This window comes from Meriones unguiculatus, chromosome 14, assembly GCF_030254825.1.
Source record: "Meriones unguiculatus strain TT.TT164.6M chromosome 14, Bangor_MerUng_6.1, whole genome shotgun sequence".
Lineage (NCBI taxonomy): Eukaryota > Metazoa > Chordata > Mammalia > Rodentia > Muridae > Meriones > Meriones unguiculatus.
The window spans coordinates 90,352,434-90,374,719 of record NC_083361.1 but is presented as its reverse complement, the minus strand read 5'-3'; the positions used below and the strand labels follow the sequence as shown (position 1 = coordinate 90,374,719).

Sequence of the window (22,286 nt, the reverse complement as noted above, 5' to 3'; positions counted from 1 at the left end):
CCTGGCTCGGTGGACCTGGATTCTGTTAGAAAGCAGGCTGAACAAGCAATTTTGAGCCAATAAGGAGCAGTCCCCCATGGTCTCTGCATCAGCTCCTGTCCCCAGGTTCCTACTCTGGGAGTTCCTGCCCTCACTGCTGTTATGGTGAATCCTTATGGGGATGCAGAAAATAAACCCTTTCCTCAAATTGCTTTTGGTTGTGATGTTTCATTGCAGCAAGAGTAACCCAACCTAAGACAAGTTCCATCAAGTTCATTTCTCTAATTCTTCCCAAGTTTTATCTCCATAGCCAATAAGAACATTTGACACTTAGGGCATTTTGTGCATTTTGTTTTATTTTTTTAGAACCTCTGTGTGAAATATAACATTTTACAGACACATGTGAAAAAAAATCCCTACTGGAAGGGCAGTTCAGTGTTTTTGGACATAAATCAGCATTTCTTACAAGTGAAAGACCCTGCCATTTGGAAGTTAAGTTTTTAATTTTTAAAGGACTATCAGGTTCTTCAGAAATACTGCCACCAGTACCCACTTTCTGTATTAGGACAGTGTGGCCTAATGACCAATTTTGGATTGTTAATTCTTACATCAGACAGACACCTCTTGATTTTCTTCTTGAAAATGTCCTTTTTGTCCAACCTGAGAAAATAAAATGAACATCATTTCTACCTTCTAGAAACTTCAGGAGAGGAAACAAAACCTTCTTTGCTAAAGTAGGGAATTTAACGTTGATGGCAAGTGGGAACAAGCGATATGGTGAGGGGATGTGGCAATAGATGTGGCAGATAGAGAAAGACTAATTAACAAGGGTCCCTGGGGAATTTTCTAGGGAGGAAAACAGCCAACACGTTTCTGTTTATTATACTGGGCACTGTATCAGACCCAAGTCTAATAGAGCCTCCTAATAGCCTTTTAGACAGGTTGTTTTGTTTTGTTTTTAAATCAATTTATCCACTTTACAGATGAGAACACTTTACTTTACACAGATGTTAGCCAATACCCCAAGTTAAACTGAGGTGGAGCCAGAATTAAAACAGGTAGTTCCAGATCAGTCTACCAAAATGCAGCAGGTTGATTGTGAGAACCATCAATAAAGAATGGGTACCTAAATCCCTCAACACAGGACATACTCCCCCTCAACACAGGACATACTCCCCCCGAGAAGCAATTGAAGACTTACGCTAGAAATTCCATTTTGCACATTGGAGACTTCAAGACTGTACATAAATTCCTAATTGCTTCATAATCAAGGCCATTCTTCAGTAAGTTTAAGTGTACCAAACTTTGGTTCTTACAAAAAAGAGCTAAGAGTTCCTCGTGGCAATCAGGGGTTAGGCCACAGTTTTCCAATCTATATGGAAGAGAGACAAAAAGACATGACTTTGTTCCATGACATAGGACAAGCAGTTAAGAGGACTACAGGAACTTACATAATTAGTTTGTGGGTTAAACAGCCCACCCTGACATGAATTACAATTCACAAGTCCATGGAATTATGCAAGCATAATATTAAAAAACAGAATTCAAGTGTGTGATTGTGTGTGTGTTTAGGCACATATGCCATGGGGTACATTGTGAGGTCAGAGGACATCTTTGTGGAATCTGTTCTCTACCTCTGCAGCCTTCTGAGGGGTTTCAGGGATCAAACTGTTTGCACAAAGTGTTAAGGCCCTTTACCTACTGAGCCATCTCACCAGCCCCAAACAGTTGAAATCTTGATCTGAGGATAAATTAAAATATATCAACAGAAGTAGATTTTAGAAACTTGATACTGAGTGCTTAAAAAGCAAGAAATAACAAGACTTCAAACACAGTATCATTTATGCAAACATACATCCAGGGGCTGGGAGAGATGATTCAGAAAGAATCTTAAACGGGGTTCCATTGCTGTGAGAAAACACCATGAGCAAAAGCAATTTGAGGAGGAAAGGGATTTTTCATCTTGCATGTCCACACTGAAGGAAATCAGGGCAGGAACTCAATAAGGAACATAGAAGCAGGAACTGAATACAGCAGAAGCCATAGAAGAATGCTGCTGATGGGCCAAATTGTTGACAATGATAGTAAGTTTCGAATATTTGTTTAGGTCAGATTTTAACTTCCTGTTCTCTTGCTTTCCAGAGGTAAATGAAATATCCCAGTTCTAGCCAAAAATGTAGAGGCACTTTCCACTACCTCCCATATTCCAAAAATAATACTCAAGAGATGTTGCCAAACACAATGGTCTAACTTGAAATTGAGGAAACAGGATGGGAGACTACCATAGATGTTTTCTGAAAGACTCTACCCAGCAGGGGATTGAAGTAGATGCTGAGACTCACAGCCAAACTTCTGTCAGAGCACAGCAAGTCTTATGGAAGAAGGGGGGAATAGAAGGACCCCGAGGAGATAGGAACTCCACAAGGATACCAATAAAGCCAAAAACAAATCTGAGCCCAGGGTGCCCATGCACAGAGGGGATCTTGATCTCCTGCTCAGATGTAGCCCATAAGCAGCTCAGGCTCCATGTGGGTTCCCTGGTAAAGGGAGCAGGGGCCATCTCTGATAACATGTTCTCTGTTATCTGCTCTTTGATCACTTTCTCTTGTTGTTGTGGGGCTTCCCAGGCTATAGAGGAAGAAGGTATAGGTGGTCCTAATGAGACTTGATAGGTTGGGTCAGATAGTATAGGATGAGGACTCCCCCTTTCAGTGGAGTAGGGGAAGGGGATGGGGGGAAGAAGGAGGAAGGGCAGGACCTGGAGGAGATGAGGGAGGGGGCTACAATCTGAATATAAAGTGAATAAATTATAAGAGAAAAAAAAAAGAGAATGCTGTTTAGCGCTTTGTTCTCCATAGATTGCTTTCTTTTCTATATAGGCCAGGGTCACTAGCCCCAGGGTGGTATCACCCACTGTAGGGTAGGCCCTCCCATATCAATCATTAATCAAGAAAAATAAGGTTCAGTGGTCAAGAGCACTGCTTGCTGTTCCAGAGGACCACTGGTTTAATTCCCAGCATCCAAGTGGCCATTCACAATGGTCTGTAACTCCAGTGCCAGGGGATCTGGCACCCTCACACAGACATACATATACACAAAACACCAATGCACATAAAATAAAAATAAATTATAATACATAGAGAAAGAAAGTGCCTAAAACACTTGCCTGCAGGCCTATCTGACAGGGCCCATTTTCTCCACTGAGGCTCTTCTCAAATAACCCTAGCCTGTGCCATGTTGACAACACACAAATGTGCTCACCCTCAACCAGGGCAGTGGGTAATGATTCTCTCTATGCAAGCATCAGGGTAGCATCTCCAGTCAGAACTCACACAAAAGCCAGGCATGACTGAGTATGTGTAACTCCAAGACTGCCAAGAGCAGGGACAGGGTGGCTTCTGGGTTGTTTGCTAGCTGCTATCCTAGTGGCAGCTTTAGTGAGAGAGAGAGACTAACTCTAGGAAATAAGGTAGAGAGTAAAAGTGCGACACCCGAGGTCATCCTTTGGCCTCTAAGCACATCCAACACACACACATACACACAGACGACACACATACATACACACAGATCGATCTCTCTCCCTCCCTCCCTCCCTCTGACACACAACTACACCTTTTGTAAGTAGAGTCATAATTGTTTATCATACATTTCAAACTTACTTGCCTCTAGTTAAGAATAAAGAATTAACCAACTATCTGATCAAAAACCCTTGCTCAAGCCAATAATGTAATAGCTGAGAAAATAAGTTAAACTTCTGCCCACAATGTTCTCCCAACCAACGGATTTGAATTTACTTTTTGCATTCTGTTGACCCCATCATAGAATAATATAGATGTTGAGCATATTAAACTGTTTTGAAGTTGCTGCCCACATGGAAATCACACTAATGTGATTACACTAAAAGCAAACTGCAGTGTGGACAAGAGACAGCAACAGCAATGATGCAAGGTACACAAAGAATCACAGAAAGTGTATCTGAAGACAGAAAGCATTACGAGATAAAGAGCTATCACTAATACCCCAGTAACAGTCTTTTTAAAATTTGTAGTCATATCAAGCTTGGTGATACACTCCTATAATCACAACACTAGGGTGGCAATGGCAAGTCATAATGAGTTCAAGGCCAGCCGGGAGTATATAGGGAGATCCTGTCTCAAAAACAAAGACCCCATTGTGTAGAAAATAACTGCAGGACAAAGCTAATGCAGTAGTTTGAGGGAAAATTATAGCCTTACATATCTGTGATAGGAAAGAAAAGCAAAATGTATGAACAGCATCCCATTCAAGAATTTTGAAGCCTATGGAAAAGTGTACTAGATCTAAAGATTAATGAATAGGAAGTATCAATGTTATAAAAAAAAATCCAAAATCCAAATGACCAAATTTCCAGTATTAGGATTAAGAAAAAAAAGGACCAGTATAGATTTAGAATTTAAACAAATAAAGTATTAAAATGGATCAAAAAGAACTCACTATTGAAAACCCAAACATAAAATTTCCTTTAAATTTATACTTCGAGTCAAAATAATCTAAACCTAAAATTAGTTTCACCAGAAATTTAATAAAATCAAGAAATTGTAGTCTTATAAACATTTTTCTTAAAAAACCAAAAAGTGATAAATATGTTTGAATTCATTTTATGAAATTAGTAATTTAAGCATAAAATTTAATGAGGACTGCAAACTGGGGGAGGAGCATGGGTGGGAAAGAGGGAAGGAAAGTGGGATTGGGAGGGGAGGAGGGAGAGAGCTACAGGGGGAATACAAAGTGAATAAATTAATAAAATAAAAATAAACTAAAAAATAGTAAAAAAATTAGAACTTAATCTTTTTAAAGCAGAGATGCTGAAATACGTATTTTTAAGAAAAAATTATAAGAAGGTATGTAAAAGAAATGCAGTTCAGGAGGCAGAGGTAGGAGGATCTCTGAATTTGAGGCCAGCCTGGTCGACAAAGCAAGTCTAGGGGCAGCCAAGGTTACACAGAGAAACCCAGTCTCAAGAAAGAGAAAGAAAAAAAAAGAAAAAAAAAGAGAAAGAAGGAAGGAGGGAAAGAAGGAAAAAAGGAAGGAAGGAAAAGGAAGGAATAAAGAAAGAGAAAGAAAAAAAAGAAAAGAAACAAAGAAAGCAATCTTAGACAAGTTGGTTTTAGCCTCCCAAAAATAAGGACATGGTTCTAATATCAAAATTGCAAAGTACCAGGAAAGTATAGGAGCCAAAATTATCTTGAAGGATGGGAAGACTTATAGTAGGTACCAGAGCTCACTGCAAAGTTTTATTCATCACAGTGCACACTATTGAGGCTACACACAGGCTAAAGGAGAATTGAAAACCGAGCCATGGATACATCCACCAGTGAAAATATTACTGATGGGCAAGATGTCCCTGACAATCAGGGATGAGAGGAAAAAAAATCGTTCTTGAAGAAAGGATCTGAATAGAAAAAAAAAAAGCTAGATCGGATCCTACTGCCAAACATATTTTAAACATTTATTTATTTATTATATATGTGTGCATGTTGGAGGTGTGTACATGCCACAGTGCTCAGACCATATGTGGCAGGCTGAGGAAAACTTACAAGAATTGTTTCTCTCCTACAACTTGGGTTGTACAAGTTCTGAAGATTGAACTTAGGTTCTTGGCAACAGGTGCCTTTACCTACTGTGCTCACTGATCACCCCATCATATGTTTTTAAAGGTCAATGAAAGATCTCAAAACTTTGTAATTTATGTTTGGGATTTCAGTATTTGGTATTTAGGTTTCCTGCACAGAAAGGACTATCTCTGACCCAGAGATCAAAGAAGTGAAGATGAGCTAGCATATCTCAGTTCAAAGGCAAGTAAGAAACCGAGTGAACCCAAGCCTTTAGAAAGGGACAGAGATTACAAGCTCCTTGGGAACTTGGCATTCTACAGAAACAAGATGATTGTTAAAGTCTTCAGTTTCACATAAAAAAATTAATTCAAGGGCAACTGGAATATCTGTACAATAGCAGAGTATGGAGGACCCAAATTGGATAACATGAGGTACTAAGAAAGGCAAGAAAGGTGAAGTAAAGATTCTAAGCCAAAGGGCATATAAAACACAGGCCCACGTATTTGAAATTCAGATCCTTATTTCTCAAAGTAACTTTCTATAGCACTGTTTACTTTTTATTCCCCACATTAAAATTACCTTTATCTCCACCAACCACCAGCCAGACCTTATTTTGTAATGGAAAACTGAACTCACCCTAGCCTCTGAATGTGGCATCTTGGGTCTTTTAAAGCATGACACAGAATTTGCAGCCCAGTATTCCTCAAGTTGTTGTTCCCAAGGTCTAGGCTCCACAGGCTTGAGTTGTTCACAAGAGCAGAAACCAGATCCATACAAGAATCACTTGTGAGAACACAGCCCATCAACCTACAGGAAATACATTAGAGGAGGAAAGAGCTCTTCAGTAGCAAGACTAAACTAAGTTCTTCCAGGAGATTTGCTCAGGCAGTTAAACTGTTTTATGTATTAATACAGCCCAGGACACACTTAAGATTCCCAATAGAAACAGATAGAATTTCTTAATGGGCAGAAGAAACCAGTCTCATAGACAAAGCTTTCAAAATCAAATGTATATTAGTTTTTTTTTCTAGTTTCATTTGGTTTTTAAAGATTTTTATTTTATATGTATGGGTGTGTTGCTTGCATGTATGTGTACACTATGCACTCCCAGGATTCAGGGAAGCCAGAAACCTGCTGGATCCTCCTTGTACTGGAGTACAAACATTTGTGAACTACCATGTGGGTGCTGCGTTCAAACTCTAGTCCAATGTCAAAGTGGCCAATGCTTGTAACATCTGAGAAATCTCTCCAGGAATTAATAATTCTTTTAAAAATGGATATAAATGATTCCAAGAAACCCTTATGTCTTTAGGATTTGTTTATATGTATAATATTATATATATATTATATATGCATACATACATACATATATTATACTCTCTCTCTCTCTCTCTCTCTCTCTCTCTCTATCTATCTATCAAGGTTGGAGGTCTTGAGGTATATAGGCCAATTGTAAAGTCCCCAAGTTCAATCAGTTACACACACACACAGTTATTTAAGTTCTATCTTTTGGCTATGGCACAGCTGTCATACTCAGGAACTCATAACTCATAACATTTGTGCCCAAGACCAAAATGGCTGAGAGGAGCTCTAGAACCCACCTCTATGTTGATGTGCTCTAGGAGGGAGAATCTTTTCTTTGGGAGTTTGTGGCTACCGGTAGTTACCTTTGTTCCAAAGATGACCCCATAGCTTTGCATAGGAGCAGTACTAATTAGACTCAGTGGATTCTAAAATAATAGTCATTTTAAAAAGGATATAAAATTGAGAGGGAATCAAGTTTTAGGATAGTGGGAATAGTAACGGATAAAAAGAAAATATATTGTCTAAAAAATTTTCAACAAACAAAATTGTTATATGAAAATAACATTAAAGAAGAAACAATAAAGCTACATATAAAAATATTTTTTTCTAGGTCCTTTGCACATTCACAGTCTTTACCTCACAGGGCACAGGCCTGTGATTTTTGGTACTTAGGAGATAGATCATGAGATCAAGGCTCTCCTGGGCTACAAGGTGAGTCCCAAGCCAGCCTGAACAAGTTAGTGAGATCCTATCTCAAAGGTATATGTGTAACACCTCTGATCCCCATGTCACATCTGTTATTCATTCACTTGCTTTTCCTTTTTTTCTGCCTAACAAAACCCTAGATAGACTGTTCTCTTAGAGTTTGTTTTTGTAGTCATAAAAAAGGCATTGGCTTAATAATCATATCCAGTTAGATCAAATTCAGTAAAGATCCAAGGAAACTCAGAATAACTCTCCAAAGTATGTTAATGGGTGCTTAGATGTCACAACAAACTCATTTGGGAGTTGTTACCAAATACCTGAAATAAGGCAATTTAAGTGTCCAAGGTGAGGCAGAGCATTATGGTAGAAGAGATAATATCCCCACCATATCAGCTAAGAAGCAGAAAAGGGTAGGAAAGTACAGGGGAAAATGACAGACCTTATAGGTACCTGCTTCCTCTAACCAGGCTCCACATGGGCAATGTTTCTATCACCTCCTGAGAGCATCTTTGGATAATGACCAAGAATTCAACATCTAAACTTTTGGGGGAACATTCAGAGATCAAACTGTTACGGTTTTCATGACTCAATCTATTAGGACAACACTTCTGTGTATGCCAAGAACATCTGTGATCCCAGCACTCAGGGGGGCAGAGGCAAGCGGATCTCTGTGAGTTCGAGTCCAGCCTGGTCTATAAAGTGAGTCCAAGACAGCCAAGACTACACAGAGAAGTCCTCTCTCTTAAAACCAAAAAGCAACAACAAAAAATGCTGGGTTTATAGGGCTGGAAAGATGGTTCAGTGATTAAGATAACTGCCTGCTCTGCAAAGAACCTCAGTTCAATTTCTGGTACCCACATGGATGGTCATGGCTCTCTATACCTTCAGTTCTAGGGTTCAAACACCCTCTCCTGTATTACATGGATACAAGGCATACATGCGATATGCAGAGACACATACAGGCAAAACCTCCATACCCATAAAATAAAAATAGAAAGCAATTGTGGATTTGTGTTTAAGGACCCAACCATTAAAAGATCTAGTGAGGAAGTAGGCTGAGATTGCTTTTTCACTGTTACCGATTTTTTCTCAGTTCTTCCTTACAGCTTTTCCCTGACCTCTAAAACAGTCTAAAGTACACAACAACAGTCATAGAAAGCCTACTCCAACTCCTGAAGACTGCAGGTTGGCTCCTGAAGGGTGCAACACAGAATCTTTATTCCACTGTCTCCGAGTGTGTTATATCCCAGGTCCAGATGTATCAAATTCTTATTTTTCAGCAGGGCGATGGAGAGATACTCACTACCAAGCGCAGTGAAATCACAATTCCTCAACCTATAGGGAAAAGCACAGCATGAGGAAAGATGGAGTCAGTATCTACTGCGCAGTGAAGGTCTCACGTCTGCTCAACACTCCAGTCCAGATGACACCTCTTATTGTCAGCCTGTCCCTCGTGAGTCACTTAAATCTACATCTACCAGACTTGTGTTCTTCAGAGCCAATCCTAATGTTTGTCTGTTTTCAATTTTCTGAAAAAGGGTCTCACTCTGCAACATAGGTTGGCCTACTCACTGTATAGTCCAGGATGGGTATGAAAATCAATAATTCTCCTGCCTCAGCCTCCCTAAATCTAGAATTATCGGTGTGAACTGTGACACCTGGCTCAACTTTTCATACTCTAAATTGAATGATAATTTATTTTCCTTAAAACCTAAACAGCTCTCACAGAAGTAGTTACAAGGAGTAGAGAAGCAGTCATGGGGAGTATAATAGGGATAAACAAAGGGAGTATTCTTTGTATAGAATAGTGTCACTTTTAATCAAAGAAAAGACATGTTATACCATTAATAATTTTGGTAAACATGCCTTATATATGGGAAGAAATAAGTATAACTCTTACAACAAAATTAATTTGAAAAAACTTAATATGTAAATGTTAAATTCAGGATAAAGTTGGGATAGCTTAACATGTAAATGTTAAAAAGCCATAAAAATTATGAGATGACAAAATTACATTTTAAAAATGTATTTTTAGATATGATGAAAAGTTTTAGGAATCATGAGACAGAATTTAAACACCTGGGCTTGGTATGTAGTAAATTTCTGTAATCCCAGCATTTAGAAGCTGAAGCAAGAGAATTGTCAATTCAGGACTGGATGAAAAGTTCAGAGCTAGACCAGACTACATAGCAAGTTCAAAGCTAGCACAAGCAACACAAGATCATATCTTGAAAGCAATTTACATATTACGAAGCTTTGAAATACTAATAAAGGGAGTTAGACAGAAACAAGCTAGTAAAATTATCTGTAGTATATAAAAGTAAGCATGCATGATAATAATCATTAGGTATGACATTTATAACAGAAAGCATCCAGTAGAAATTAGAGCCATTGAAGCAGCAATTCCTAGCATATGAAAATCCCTAAATATCTAAAAACATACTCAAAGTCATTTAAAAGTCATGTTTTTAAAAGATTAAATAGTATGTATACATATAGGCATATGTACATTTGTGCATATACATACATAAGTGTATGTCTATGCATTCATTGTAAATTGTGTTACCCTGGGAAGGTAACAGCAGACACTCACACAAGGCTTTGTAGAGTACATTGTGGATGCTTTAAGACACCACTGAGATGCTCTATCCCTTCATCTCCCAACAAGTTGCCTGTCAAGCATAAATGTGTCAGCCTCTTGCTTTTGGTGAGAGCCATGGAGAGATCATAACAAACATCTTTTGTGAGGCCACAATTTGATAAGCTGAAGGAGAAACAGTTTGGGAAAGAAACCATTCGTTAGTTTTTTGATTCAAGACATTTCTTCAAATGTCTTGCCTTGTTTCATGAGGAAATTATCTGATGCTCATATCAATCACTTTTCCTGTAGAATCAACCTCAACAGACATTTAAATTGTGAATTCCATTGCATCTAGAACAGGAGAGAACAAAAAAAAGGGGAGAGCTCTAGAAGTAACAAAACAAAATAAAAAGGAAGAAAAGTATTTACAAAACCAAGTTAAACATGAAAAGATTGGGCTGTGGAAATAACTCAGTTGGCAAGTCCTGGCCACACAAGCATAAGGATCTCCATTTTGATCACCAGCACCATGTAAAAAGCTGAGTAAACTAGCATATGTTATAAGTCCAGTTATGGTTGAGTGGAGACAGACAGATCCCTGGGACTTGTGCTGGCTTGCCAGCCTAGCCTATTTTGGTTAAGTTCCAGCCAGTCTCATAAACATGAGATGGACGACTTCCAAGGAACAATAACCAAGGTTGAACTCACACACTCACACACACACACCAGTGAGATACATAGAGATATAGTGACAGAGGCACACAGAGACAGAAAGGCAGAGAGAAAAAGACAGATACACATACAGAGAGATAGACATGGACAGAGTGACAAAGAGATACAGAGAGACACACACTCAAAGAGAAGTGCAGAAGTTTCTGAGTTTGATCCCAGGACTAAAGAAAAAACACAGAGAGGATTGAGTATAGGCAAACCTCTGCAGATTTGTGGGAGACTCATCCAGGATGGATCAACATGGCAGCTAACATTAACCTACAGGTCATCCCTAGCCAGTTCACAAGTTATAAGCAATCTGACTCACGACAGTCTCTCTAGACGGCAGCTTGGGTTTCTTAAGGCCTTGCACAACCACTTCACTCCGTCGTCTGACAAATTGTTGGAGGACAGATTAAGAAACACCAGGCTTTCGTTTCTGTAGAGTACCTCGGGTAGACTTACACAGAAGTCTGAATCCAGGCCACAGGATTCCATCCTGGAAAGCAACATAGAAGGAAAATGACACATTTCAGAGAATTACAGCCACTGTCCACTCAGCTAGAGGATGGCAGTCTCCCACTTTGGAGATCTTGGCTGAAAACTCAGCTTCTTTACACAACCCAAAATATTTACTAGCCAAAACATATGGCCCTGATGGAGTATTCAGTGGGACTGGAAAAGAAATGTCTTTCCCATCCCCCAATACCTCTCAAAAATATGAACAGAAACAGTTTTAAATCTATTAAGTGGTATTTTTTTTCCACCAGGAGGAGAGAAGTTCCCTCCACCTACACCTTAGAAGGGCAGAAGGATGACCATGAGATGGGTGTTGTGCACTTATTTGTACAGCAAAGACCACTAGTCAAAAGGCAAAGCTGTGTCATGCACAGGCTTTTATTCACGAGTCAACCCACATTTTCTAAAGGACCTAATTTTGCTTTAATATTGAAAACTTTATTGTAAAAGAATGGTAAATAAAGTGAGGTAAGTCAGACCCGAAGCTCTACACATCTCAGAGAAACTCTACATAGTTAAAATAGGACTTAATTCCTAAGAATGAAAAACAAGGGGGTAATGTGCTGTTGGCAGTGTGCTTGCCTGGCATGCCAAAAAGCCCTGGGTTCGATCCCTACCCACCACATTATAAAAAAAATATGAGAATAAGCAAATCAGAAAATTGCTTATTAAATCAAAATGAGAAAGTGCATGTGGGGTCCTTGTAAATACCTGCACAGAGGCATATGCAGAGATGACATGGGCTGTGTGCACAGGTATGTCTTTTATTTTATTTTATTTTATTTTATTTTAATTTAATTTAATTTAATTTTATTTTATTTTATTTTTAAGCGGTGCCCACATCCCTAACCTTTAAGCAGTCCCTTTTCACCAAGTCATTGAGTTCCCTCCATTAAAGGCTTTGTGTTAGAAGGAACAGGAACATCTGTGTCATCTGTAGGCATAAGGTTATTGTGTAATTCAAATGCTGATTTCTGTATCTCCCATATGTGGTTGCAAGCCTTGTTCTAAGAATCTTCTGTCTTGAAATTGTATAAACTCTGCTTCCCAATGGCCCCCTGATAAGTCAATAAAGCAGCTTACAGCCAATCAATGAGCTGGGGAGAGACTTCCTGTCAGCCAGCAGAGGAAAAATTAGAAGAGGAGCAGAGGATTCAGACAGGGGACTCAATGATGAATGGAGGTCCTGGAGACACCAGGAGAGAGAGCGCTCGGTAGGAAAGCTACAAAGTGCAGTATCCTGGGACTTAACATTGGGAGGAAACCGGATTAGCCTAGAGGGTTAAGAATGGAGTAACAACTGCTCAATTCTTGTGCTGTGAAGCAGATTATAAACAAATATAAAAGAGTCTCAGTTGTTTATGATAGCAAGGTTAAGAGTGAAATTTGAGAAAGTTATATAACAACAGAACAGTCATCCTACCATTTGTCACTGTGACAAAATAGCCAGCAAGCAATCAAATGGAGTAAGATTTATCTTGTTTATGGTTTCAAAATATTCAGTCCATCATGGCATGGATGGGGGTGGGCAGAGGCGTAATGTGGTGGCTAGGAAGGAGAAAGAAGTGAAGTTGGGAAGAGAGGAGAAGGAAGGAGAGTCATTAGGTAGACTTGGTTGGCCTGGAACTCTCTGTATAGGGCATGGTGGCATTGCCACTCAGAGATTCACCTGTATCTTCTGGGATTAAAGGTGTGTGCCTCCATCTAAGCTTTTCATGCATATTTTAAGAGCTAATTTATTATGCAGAATGCAGTGTTGAAAACACCTACAAAGACAAGGAGAGTAGGTCTTTCTTCTTGATAAAATTTATGAAATTATAGTGAAACATTTACATGAAAGTTATTGATAATGTATACCTTTTCAGTGTGTCCAGGTACAAGATCTGAAATGTTTCTCTACAATTTAATTTTCTAGGACATTTTATCCTACATTTGCAAAATTCTTACAATAAGAGATCCTAGTTAGCAAAAAGGTCTGGAAAGTACTGTTTTCCAACACTTTCCTGACTCCTATTGTGTAAAAATCAAGAGAGTAAGATATCAAAGTGCAATTCTAAAGAGTTCAGCTTAGCATGATCCATGCACAAATCAGACTAATAAGGGCATTAATACTGTCCAAATCTAATGCAATGTCAAGCAAACTGGAAGCTGAATACTGTCCCACATGAAATATTTAGAGAAGACCTGTAACACTAGTGATTATAACACCCATGTGGCCACTCACATTTGGAGAGCAACCAGCATTCTATAATGTAGTGTTATATAATTGGAAACTTGATAACTTCCAACAGAACAGTCACTGCTGGTCCTACTAGGTCAAGTCACACACAGAGTCTCCTACTTGATAGCTTACTATCTAGATCTACATTGAGCATAATCAGTAGAAGGCATTACTCAAATCTTAACAGAAAATGCATCTTGTCAAGTCCTGCGACTTCTGGTGTCGAAGCTTTTGCTTTAGAACAGCTAACACTGTAGAGAACATCTTCCCTACCAATAATAGTGTTGTTGGTTTTGTTTGTTTGTTTGTTCTATTGATATTTTTTTTTCAATGCAGTTTATTCAGGAACCTTGAACAATCATCTGACCCTGGGGAAAGCCAGCCCACAGCTTAAATAGCCTCTGGGTAGCCAACCCCAGGATATTTTTTTAAACAGAAGAACCAGTGGCATATCTCACTTGGCTTCCAGATAGTACAGCTATAATCCTAAGTCTACTTGCCTGCTGGCTAAGTTTCTATCTCAACCTGACCCACCACAACTGTACTCAACAATCACCCATCAACTCTTGAGATGCGCTACGTTGAGTGAATTTCATCTTTTAAAACCTTCCTTAAGTGAATTTAGCCATTTAAAACTTTTTTTTTTCAATGCAGTTTATTCAAGAACCTTGAACAATCATCTGACCCTGGGGAAAGCCAGCCCACAGCTTAAATAGCCTCTGGGTAGCCAACCCCAGCGTGCCACGTGGGCAATGCAGATAGGTCCACACACATGGAAGCAAGCCAGATCCTCAGCCTTAGCCAAAGGTGGAGTTGTTTGTGACAGAGAGCACTCACCATTGGAAAGGTGGAAGGCAGAAACCAGTTCCATCTTTAAGGCGCTGCATTACGCAGCTCTCTACAGTTCCCCCTTTTTGTTTTAGACACATCAGGCAAGAGTAGAGGTCTGATCTCTGATATTAGAAATTGGGACTTTGTACCGATGTTCATTTAGGTGTCATCCACCCAAAGAGCATCAGACCCGTCCGATACCTTTTTCTCAGAGGCGGGACCTGGGGCATCAACCCACATGCAATCAGACATGCTCTTCTCTGGGTCCAAAGTGGCTGACCCTGAGTGCAGTGCTTAGCCTCGCATCCTGAGCATAACATTTTAGCTTTTTATGGTAGCCAACCATGCTTGGGGAGACTGTCCTGCTTCAATGGCTGTAAAGGCCTGAATGATCATGGCTGCATTACGTTGTGGGACTCTAATCTTGCATATACACCACAGGCAGATTTAAAACTTTTAAAAAATCCCCAGTGGTCACAGAATTTACCTTTCCATTTTCAAAAGGTCTTACTCCAGGCTTTGCTACTTTTCCAGTACCTGGATTATAAATCTTATTTGTGGGAATTAACTTACCTTAGCCCTTCATGCATTAAGAGTCAGTCCTGACTCTCAGGACTGTCCAGAAATTATAAAAACTCTTATGTTGAATCTAGTGTTTCAGTTTTTTGTGTGTGAGAAAATGAATTAACTAAAACATTTCACTAGAAAATAAGGGTTTTCTTAAAAGCTGTCATCCAATGTGGAGGCCAAGTGTGATGGTTAAGGCTCTCTCATTCCTTAAGAGCATTAACTGGAGGGCCACTGATAAGAGTGACCACAAACCTTGACAGCTGCCACACTGTTCTTCCTCAGCCTTCTAGGCTTGGCTTTGAGCCACAGCAGAAGATGGGTGGGGATTCATTATAACTAATCAAGTACAACAGAGCTTTCTTTAATATGGTTTTCAGTCATCAGTAATCAAAGACACAGCATATCCCAGAACTGAAATAAGAAAAATGTTAATGTTCATCAGCTCTTGGTTGGTTTCCTCCCTTCATTTGGGAGATGAAAGAGTTATACAATGAAAAGTGTTTCATGGGGAATGAGGAGTGAGTAGTCTTAGTAGGGAAAAAATGAACTAGAAAGGTAGGCTTCCACTAACTGTACAGCCCCATGAACACCAAGCCCAGATATCAAGTGTCTATTTGGCAGACACAAGCTAAGTTATAATAAAAACTCAAGCTTACCTCAGCACCCGTAATTTGCATTGTTGGCATTTCAAGGCTTTGCTTAAGTTCTCGAGTCCATTTTTGCCTAACCGAGTCTCTCTCAGGTCAAGATGTGTCAGGGTATGGCAGGAGGACAAAAAACTAAAATCATGACAGCTATTCAGGAAATAGACTTCTCTGAGCCTTCAAAAGAAATACATGCAGAATCATTATATAATTATCTCCATCACAGTTTCATCATCCCCTTCCAATTCTTCCTTTCATCTCTTACCGGACTCTGGACTTCTCATCCTCTAGGTAAGGCTCCAAATCAGAGTTCCAGAGAATTGCTGAGAAAAACAAATAGGCTACACAACATATCTTTTGATTTGTAGCCTGACAGCTACAACAGTCAACTATTCTAACATGACAGGAAATGAAGATGATAACGTCAGGAAAGGTAGAGAGAAGCCTCTGACTACCAAAACTATCACTGTCACTCCGAATACTGCAACGACAACATGTATTTATAGTAATTAAATTCTTCCCATATGCTGGGTATTGTGGCACATGCCTGTAATCCCAGCACTCAGGGAGGCAGAGGCAGGCAGATCTGAGTTCAAGGCCACCCTTGAGTTCCAGGACAGCCAAGGCTGCACAGAGAAATCCTATCTTTAAAAACAAAAGCAAACCCTTTCTACAATCAAAAGCGAATTCACAATTAAAATCAAAACCAGATGTTTATCAATACTAACATCTATGGTTGCAGTTACACTGTCACTGTGGGCATTAGTGAGTCTACAGAGGCAGCGTAGACAGTTACACTGTCACCCTGTGGGCATTAGTGAGTCTACAGAGGCAGCGTAGACAGTTACACTGTCACTGTGGGCATTAGCGAGTCTACAGAGGCAGCGTAGACAGTTACACTGTCACTGTGGGCATTAGTGAGTCTACAGAGGCAGCGTAGAGAGCAAATACAAAAGCCATCTTCCAATTTTCTTTATTTCATTTTTCTTAATTGCATTTGTGTTTGACATACTCCATTCTCCTGCAGTACCTCTTCTGGCCCCGATTTCCATTCCCTCATACTGCATCTTAACCATTATTCCCCTGGAGACCATGTCCCTCCTTTCAGCTCATTGCCAGCATTCCATTCCCTCTATCCCCAAGTAAGCACCCACAAGAAAAGACTTTTGCCTATTTACACAGCTAACCATCCTCCTAAGAAGTCACTATGTAAATTTAAATTGTAAGCAGTTTTTCAGGGGAAAAGGACTTATCACTAAGGAGCATAAGACTGAGAACAGTCACCCTGGTGTCATCCCTTAGAGAGATTCTTCTTCCTTAAAAGAAGCCATAGCCAGATGCACCAACCAAGGGCCATGCATGGAGAGGACCTAGACCATCTGCTCAGATGTAGCCCATAGGCAGCTCAGTCTTCATGCGGGTTTCTGAGTAAGGGGAACATGGGCGGTCTGACACGAACTCAGTTGCCTGCTCTTTGATCACTTCCTCATAGCAATGTGGCCTTGCCAGGCCACAGAGGAGGATACAGGCAGCCCTGATGAGAGTTGTTAACTAGGGTCAGATGGCAGGGGAGGACGACTCCTTTTCAGTGGACTAGGAAGAGGGAGGAAGGGTAGGACCAGGAGGAGATGAGGGAGGGGCCTATAATCGGGATATAAAATGAATTGTTAAAAAAAAAAAGTGAAAAAAAAAAAGATGTGAGGAGAATGGATGTATGGGGCATGAGTTCAGGTAACCAGCCTTGTGGCAGAATGGAAATTAGTATAAATGGGCTATTTTAAGTTATTAGTTTTATATTATTGGTATAAATGGGCTACTTTAAGTCAGAGAAGAGTGTAGCTAAATGGCCTAGGTATTTGTAAAATAATAATTGAATTTCATGAATCATTCAGGAGCTTGGGAATGGGAGAAAAAAACTTCTTCCCACAACAGAAAAGCTTACATTAAATTTTGCCATGTGCAAGGTGGTGGTGGAACACATCTTTAATTCAGCACTCAGGAGGCAGAGGCAGGCAGATCAGAGTTTGAGGCCAGCTTGGTCTACAGAACGAGTTCTAGGACAGCCAGTGCTACAGAGAAACTATTGCAAAAGAAAACAAACAAACAAAAACCCCCACAAAAATCCCAAAAACATGCACATGCACACACATACACATTCCCATACAAGACTTACAGTAGTTTTTGTAGTTTACACCTTGGGTGACTTAATTCTTCATTTAAAATTTTCATCAATAATTCATCAAGACTGCTTTCACAGAGATGCATTTCTCTCAGGGATTCATTTGTATGAAGCACAGAAAACAGATCTTGCCAGTAGTGAGTGATTCGAACAGTAGCATCCTTGGAGCTGTGTAATTAGAAAAAAAGGAAAGACAAGCCATGTTTGCCTTAGAAGATTCTATTGGATAGAAGTATGCTATGAAAGAGCATCAGGTACATCTTTGCTACACACAGTCCACCAGGACATCTGCTCAGGCTACCTCAAGGTGTTATTTACCCAAGCCCATCTCCCCAAGTCTTATCCATTCCCTCCACATGTATACAATTAAAAACCATAGAAACTTCATTTGGAAGGGAGAAAGTCAAGGGCAAGAAAAGTCTGACCTACATATCTGTGTGTACTTTGTTTTTTGTTTTAAAATTTGAAACAGGGTTTCCCTATATATCCCTGTTTAGTCTAGAACTTGCTATGTAGACCAACCTGATCTCAAACTAACAAGCTCTGCCTCCACAGTGCTGAGATTAAAGGCGTGATCAACCACTCCCCCCAGGTGAATGCGTAAGGTTATACACTCATGTGTGGACACCAGAAGACCACCTCAGGTATTGTTCCTCGGGTATTGTAGTACAGTGTTTTTGAGACAGGGTTTCCTCACTGGCTTGGAAATTGCCAAATGGGCCAGACTAGTTGGCTAGTGAGTTCTAGGAATCTGCTTGACTCTGCCTCCACAAACACTGTGATTACATATGTACATCACTCTGCAAAGTTTTGTTTAATGTGGGTTTAGGTATCGAAATGTGTTAAAAGATTTCAAGGCAAGTGCTTTACTAACTGAACCATCTCCCCAGCCATTTGCATTGAAATTGAAATGGATGAGGTTGGGATGTTTAGTGATAGTTATCTAGCATGTTTAGATGCTGGGGGTTAGATGCTGGGGTTTTGAGTCCCAACTTTGCAGAAGGGGAATACGATGAATGATGCTGCAGAATTGTGGGCTGTTACTTGAGGTCTTAACTTGTAAGATTCAAGAGCTTCCTGTTTACAAACATCTTAGATAAATGGTGAGCTAGAGAGAATTGTCAAACTTGTCAAATTTAATAAGATTGATTTTATTAAATACAAACCATTCAAAGAAAATTAATATAAGTTTTATAACATGTCTTTGAAATACTTTTGTGACCTAAATTTAAGGCCGTAGAATTAAGGCCTATTATAGTGAAATGTTATGTTCTCTTAACAGAGGGATACTTTTGCAGTTATGACAGTGGAACAATTTGAAAAAAGTTGCAAGTCAAGGGCTTATTATCCAGTGATGACCTCAGTCATGTCTATGCCTTCATGTAACTCAATTTTTTATAAGACAAATTGAAAATGATAGGGACTATCCCATACCATCAGTGGGAGATCAAATACATCACATGTCAAACAACTAGCAACTATGTGAGTGACAGTGCATAATAGTTATTGTTCAGTGCATATCTGAATCAATAATTCTTTACTTATATTCTAGATAAACACTTCTATCTCTCACTTTTGAAATTTTTAGAGTTGTTATGTCACACCTAAGTAAGTTCACAATTCTCTGGCATCGGAGTTCAATTGGGTACTATGTTAAGCGTCTTCACCACATAACTGCATGCCACAGAGTATACTTTTAGTTAAATATAGAAATGCCATACTTCATGTCTTCTCACGGGTTTAGCTGGGGAGGGTCAGAAAAGCCAATTTGATGAAAGGGATAGTGTAAAATCATATGAAGAACACAGGGGAATACAGGACAGGTAGATGTCTTCTGTATACCAGCCTCAGAAAGTGATTTTTAGATGGCTTATTTAAAAATAATTACCTTGCATTAGCTAAGCAATATTTCTATGAAATATACTTCTTTCACCACCATAAAGTGAACACTTACCAAGTGTCACCTGTGGGATATAAGTTCAACATGCTTGTCAACGTTTCCATTGCAGTCAGTTTGATGGTCTGTAGAAAGCGGCAGTGCTTAAGACAGAATGAATATATATGCAATTGGGCTTCTTCATTAACCTTCACAGCAATCTTTGGGAAATAGCTCAGTGCTTCAGTTATGAATTCTTCATCTTGAGTCTCATACAGACAGTGAAGCAAGTCTGAAAACCTCAGCTGTGATGGAAGAGAGTCATCCATTTTTAATGCTTTCAGACATGTAAGTAACTCCTCTCTTATCTCCACAGATACTGTAAAGTTGAAGGTTTCTTCCAGTTCTCGTATTCGGTCTTTATTTGATAGACCAAATAAAAAGCATTTCATCTGTTCCAAATGAGGGTCATGAGAATGGTTGCTTTCAAGTAACAGACGCAAGTTTTGGAAAGGTTTGCAGGGATAGTCCTTTTCTCCTGGATTATCTCTTAGCAAGTAAAACAAGGCCGCAAAGAACTCCTGAACATGGGGGTAAGTGAATGTGTAGCAGTTCTCAAACTCTGTGTCCTTCTGGAGAACCTGTGCATCCAGAAAAACTGAGATTTCATTTGTGGTTAGATCATGCTTTCTGAGATTTTTCTGGTAGAGTACATGTTTCATAGTCCAAATGCCTTCAATAGCTGCCTGGCACAGGTTCCTCAGCAGTGTTTCATTGGGCAGAGTAATAGAGCTCCCAACTATTTGTGGAAATAAGCTGCAGACATAGCATGTGAACAGAGCTGTGGTGTTTTGGCAGATTGTGGCAACATTGCCACCTTTCTCTTCTTGCTTCTTCAGACAAGTACAGATCATCTGGCACATGTGGCAGACATGGCACATGTTGAAAAGTCTCTCATTCTTTCTTATTGAATCCATCACATTTATAGCCCATGTCTTATCTTTCAACAGATTGGAAATATAGTCCATTCTTGCATACTTACACAGTCCTGGTAGCTTTACACAATGAGGTTTATGCAACAAAGGCACCAGTTTCTTCCAACTTGTGGTTCTAGTTGTTACTAATAAGAATGACTCAGGCAGCATCACTTTCCTCAGCAAACTGCTAATGAGAAAGGACACTGGGTGCTTCTGGGTGTAATCTTTACACAGTGCAAACTCTGGTTCTTCAAAGGAGAAGTCCAGCTCATCAAAACTATCAATTATAAACAGGAGGCTGCTGGGCTGGGACAGGATCTGTTCAATGGGGCATTCAGTGTTAGGCCAGTTCTTTGATATTAACTGGGCAAAGCTTTTCTCCTTCACTTGGCTAATTTCTCTCCCACTGAGATAAAAAACATAGGTAAATTGTTTGTAGAGATTACCATCTGCCCATGCTAACATTGCATTTCTCAACAATGTTGTCTTCCCAACTCCAGCAGCTCCATAAAGGATTACTGTTTGTGACAACTTGTAAGTTTGGATATTCACATCAAACATACGCTTCAACAACTTTTGGTCTTTCTGAGTAAGTTCACGACTTAAAGTTGCAGATTCTCCAAGCAAAGATGTCTTATCCCATACAATAAAAAGTTTTTCCTTTATTACAGTTCTGTAGTCCGTTTTATCATCTAAGTCAGTTAGAATGGAAAAGAACCAAGGACACACATGATTAAAACACATTTCTTTAATTTCAGTGCTAAGATTGTCACTGCCCATCCATCCCTTTCTCTGTCTTCTGGAAGAGCAACAAATGCTCTTAACTACTTAGCCATCTCTTTAGCTCCCAAGGTTAACTTTTGAATAGACATTTTAAAATACTGTTTTCTTGAAATCCCAGGTCAATATGATTTTGAGCCTGACTTTGTCCATAAGTCCAGTTTTATTGACTTTGAATGACTGAGAACAGTGGTACATTGAAAGCAAACTGTTCAACTGAATATCAGTTCTTAAACACTAAGCCTGCCACCAAAAAGCTATAAAAACATACAAAAACTGACCAGAGTCTTTGTCCTCAGATATCATTTCCTCTTCAGAAACTTGGTCTTTTATTACCTCAGTATCCTCCGACATCATGGTCTTTGTTGTCCCTGTAACAGGTTCCAAGAAGATCATGAGGAGCCAAGATGGCAGCACCGGGAGAGCACTGTGTCTGAGAAGTGGGACAGCACTCTCCGTGCAGGGACCAGGAGACTGAACTCTGGGCCCCAAAACTACAGTGATCGTGTTTCCTAGGTGAGGGGAGGCTCCCATGGCTTGGGAATCGGTCAGGTCCACTCTTGGGCTGCCCAGCCAGAACCCGGAAGAAATCCCGGGTAACGCAGGCACTGGGTCTCAGGCCAGAGCAGCACGCCTGCGGGTCCCGATCACTTTCCCAGGATGATCGGTGGGCACAAGGGTGCCAGAGACTGGGAGTTCCAGTTGCAAGAAAACCCTACAGGGAAGCAAAGTTGCCAGTCTGATCACGGGTCACCTAGTCTTTCCCTGGAAGGTCTCGCGGACTGTGGGTACCCGCCGCCATCACAAATGAGCT

The 22,286-nt window shown here is 39.9% G+C and overlaps 1 protein-coding gene across 1 annotated transcript; it reads right to left on the bottom strand.

The window, feature by feature from the left end:
- Nucleotides 1–506: 506 nt before the first annotated feature.
- Nucleotides 507–21,829, bottom strand: Nlrp14 (NLR family pyrin domain containing 14). Its single transcript, XM_021628141.2, has 10 exons — nucleotides 21,754–21,829; nucleotides 19,794–21,384; nucleotides 17,834–18,007; nucleotides 15,673–15,837; nucleotides 11,204–11,374; nucleotides 10,177–10,347; nucleotides 8,748–8,918; nucleotides 6,210–6,380; nucleotides 1,181–1,351; nucleotides 507–639 (listed from the first exon to the last, which is right to left on the bottom strand). Exons 1-10 carry the CDS (start codon nucleotides 21,827–21,829, stop codon nucleotides 507–509), a joined length of 2,994 nt encoding a protein of 997 aa, XP_021483816.1.
- Between the last annotated feature and the right edge of the window lie 457 nt (nucleotides 21,830–22,286).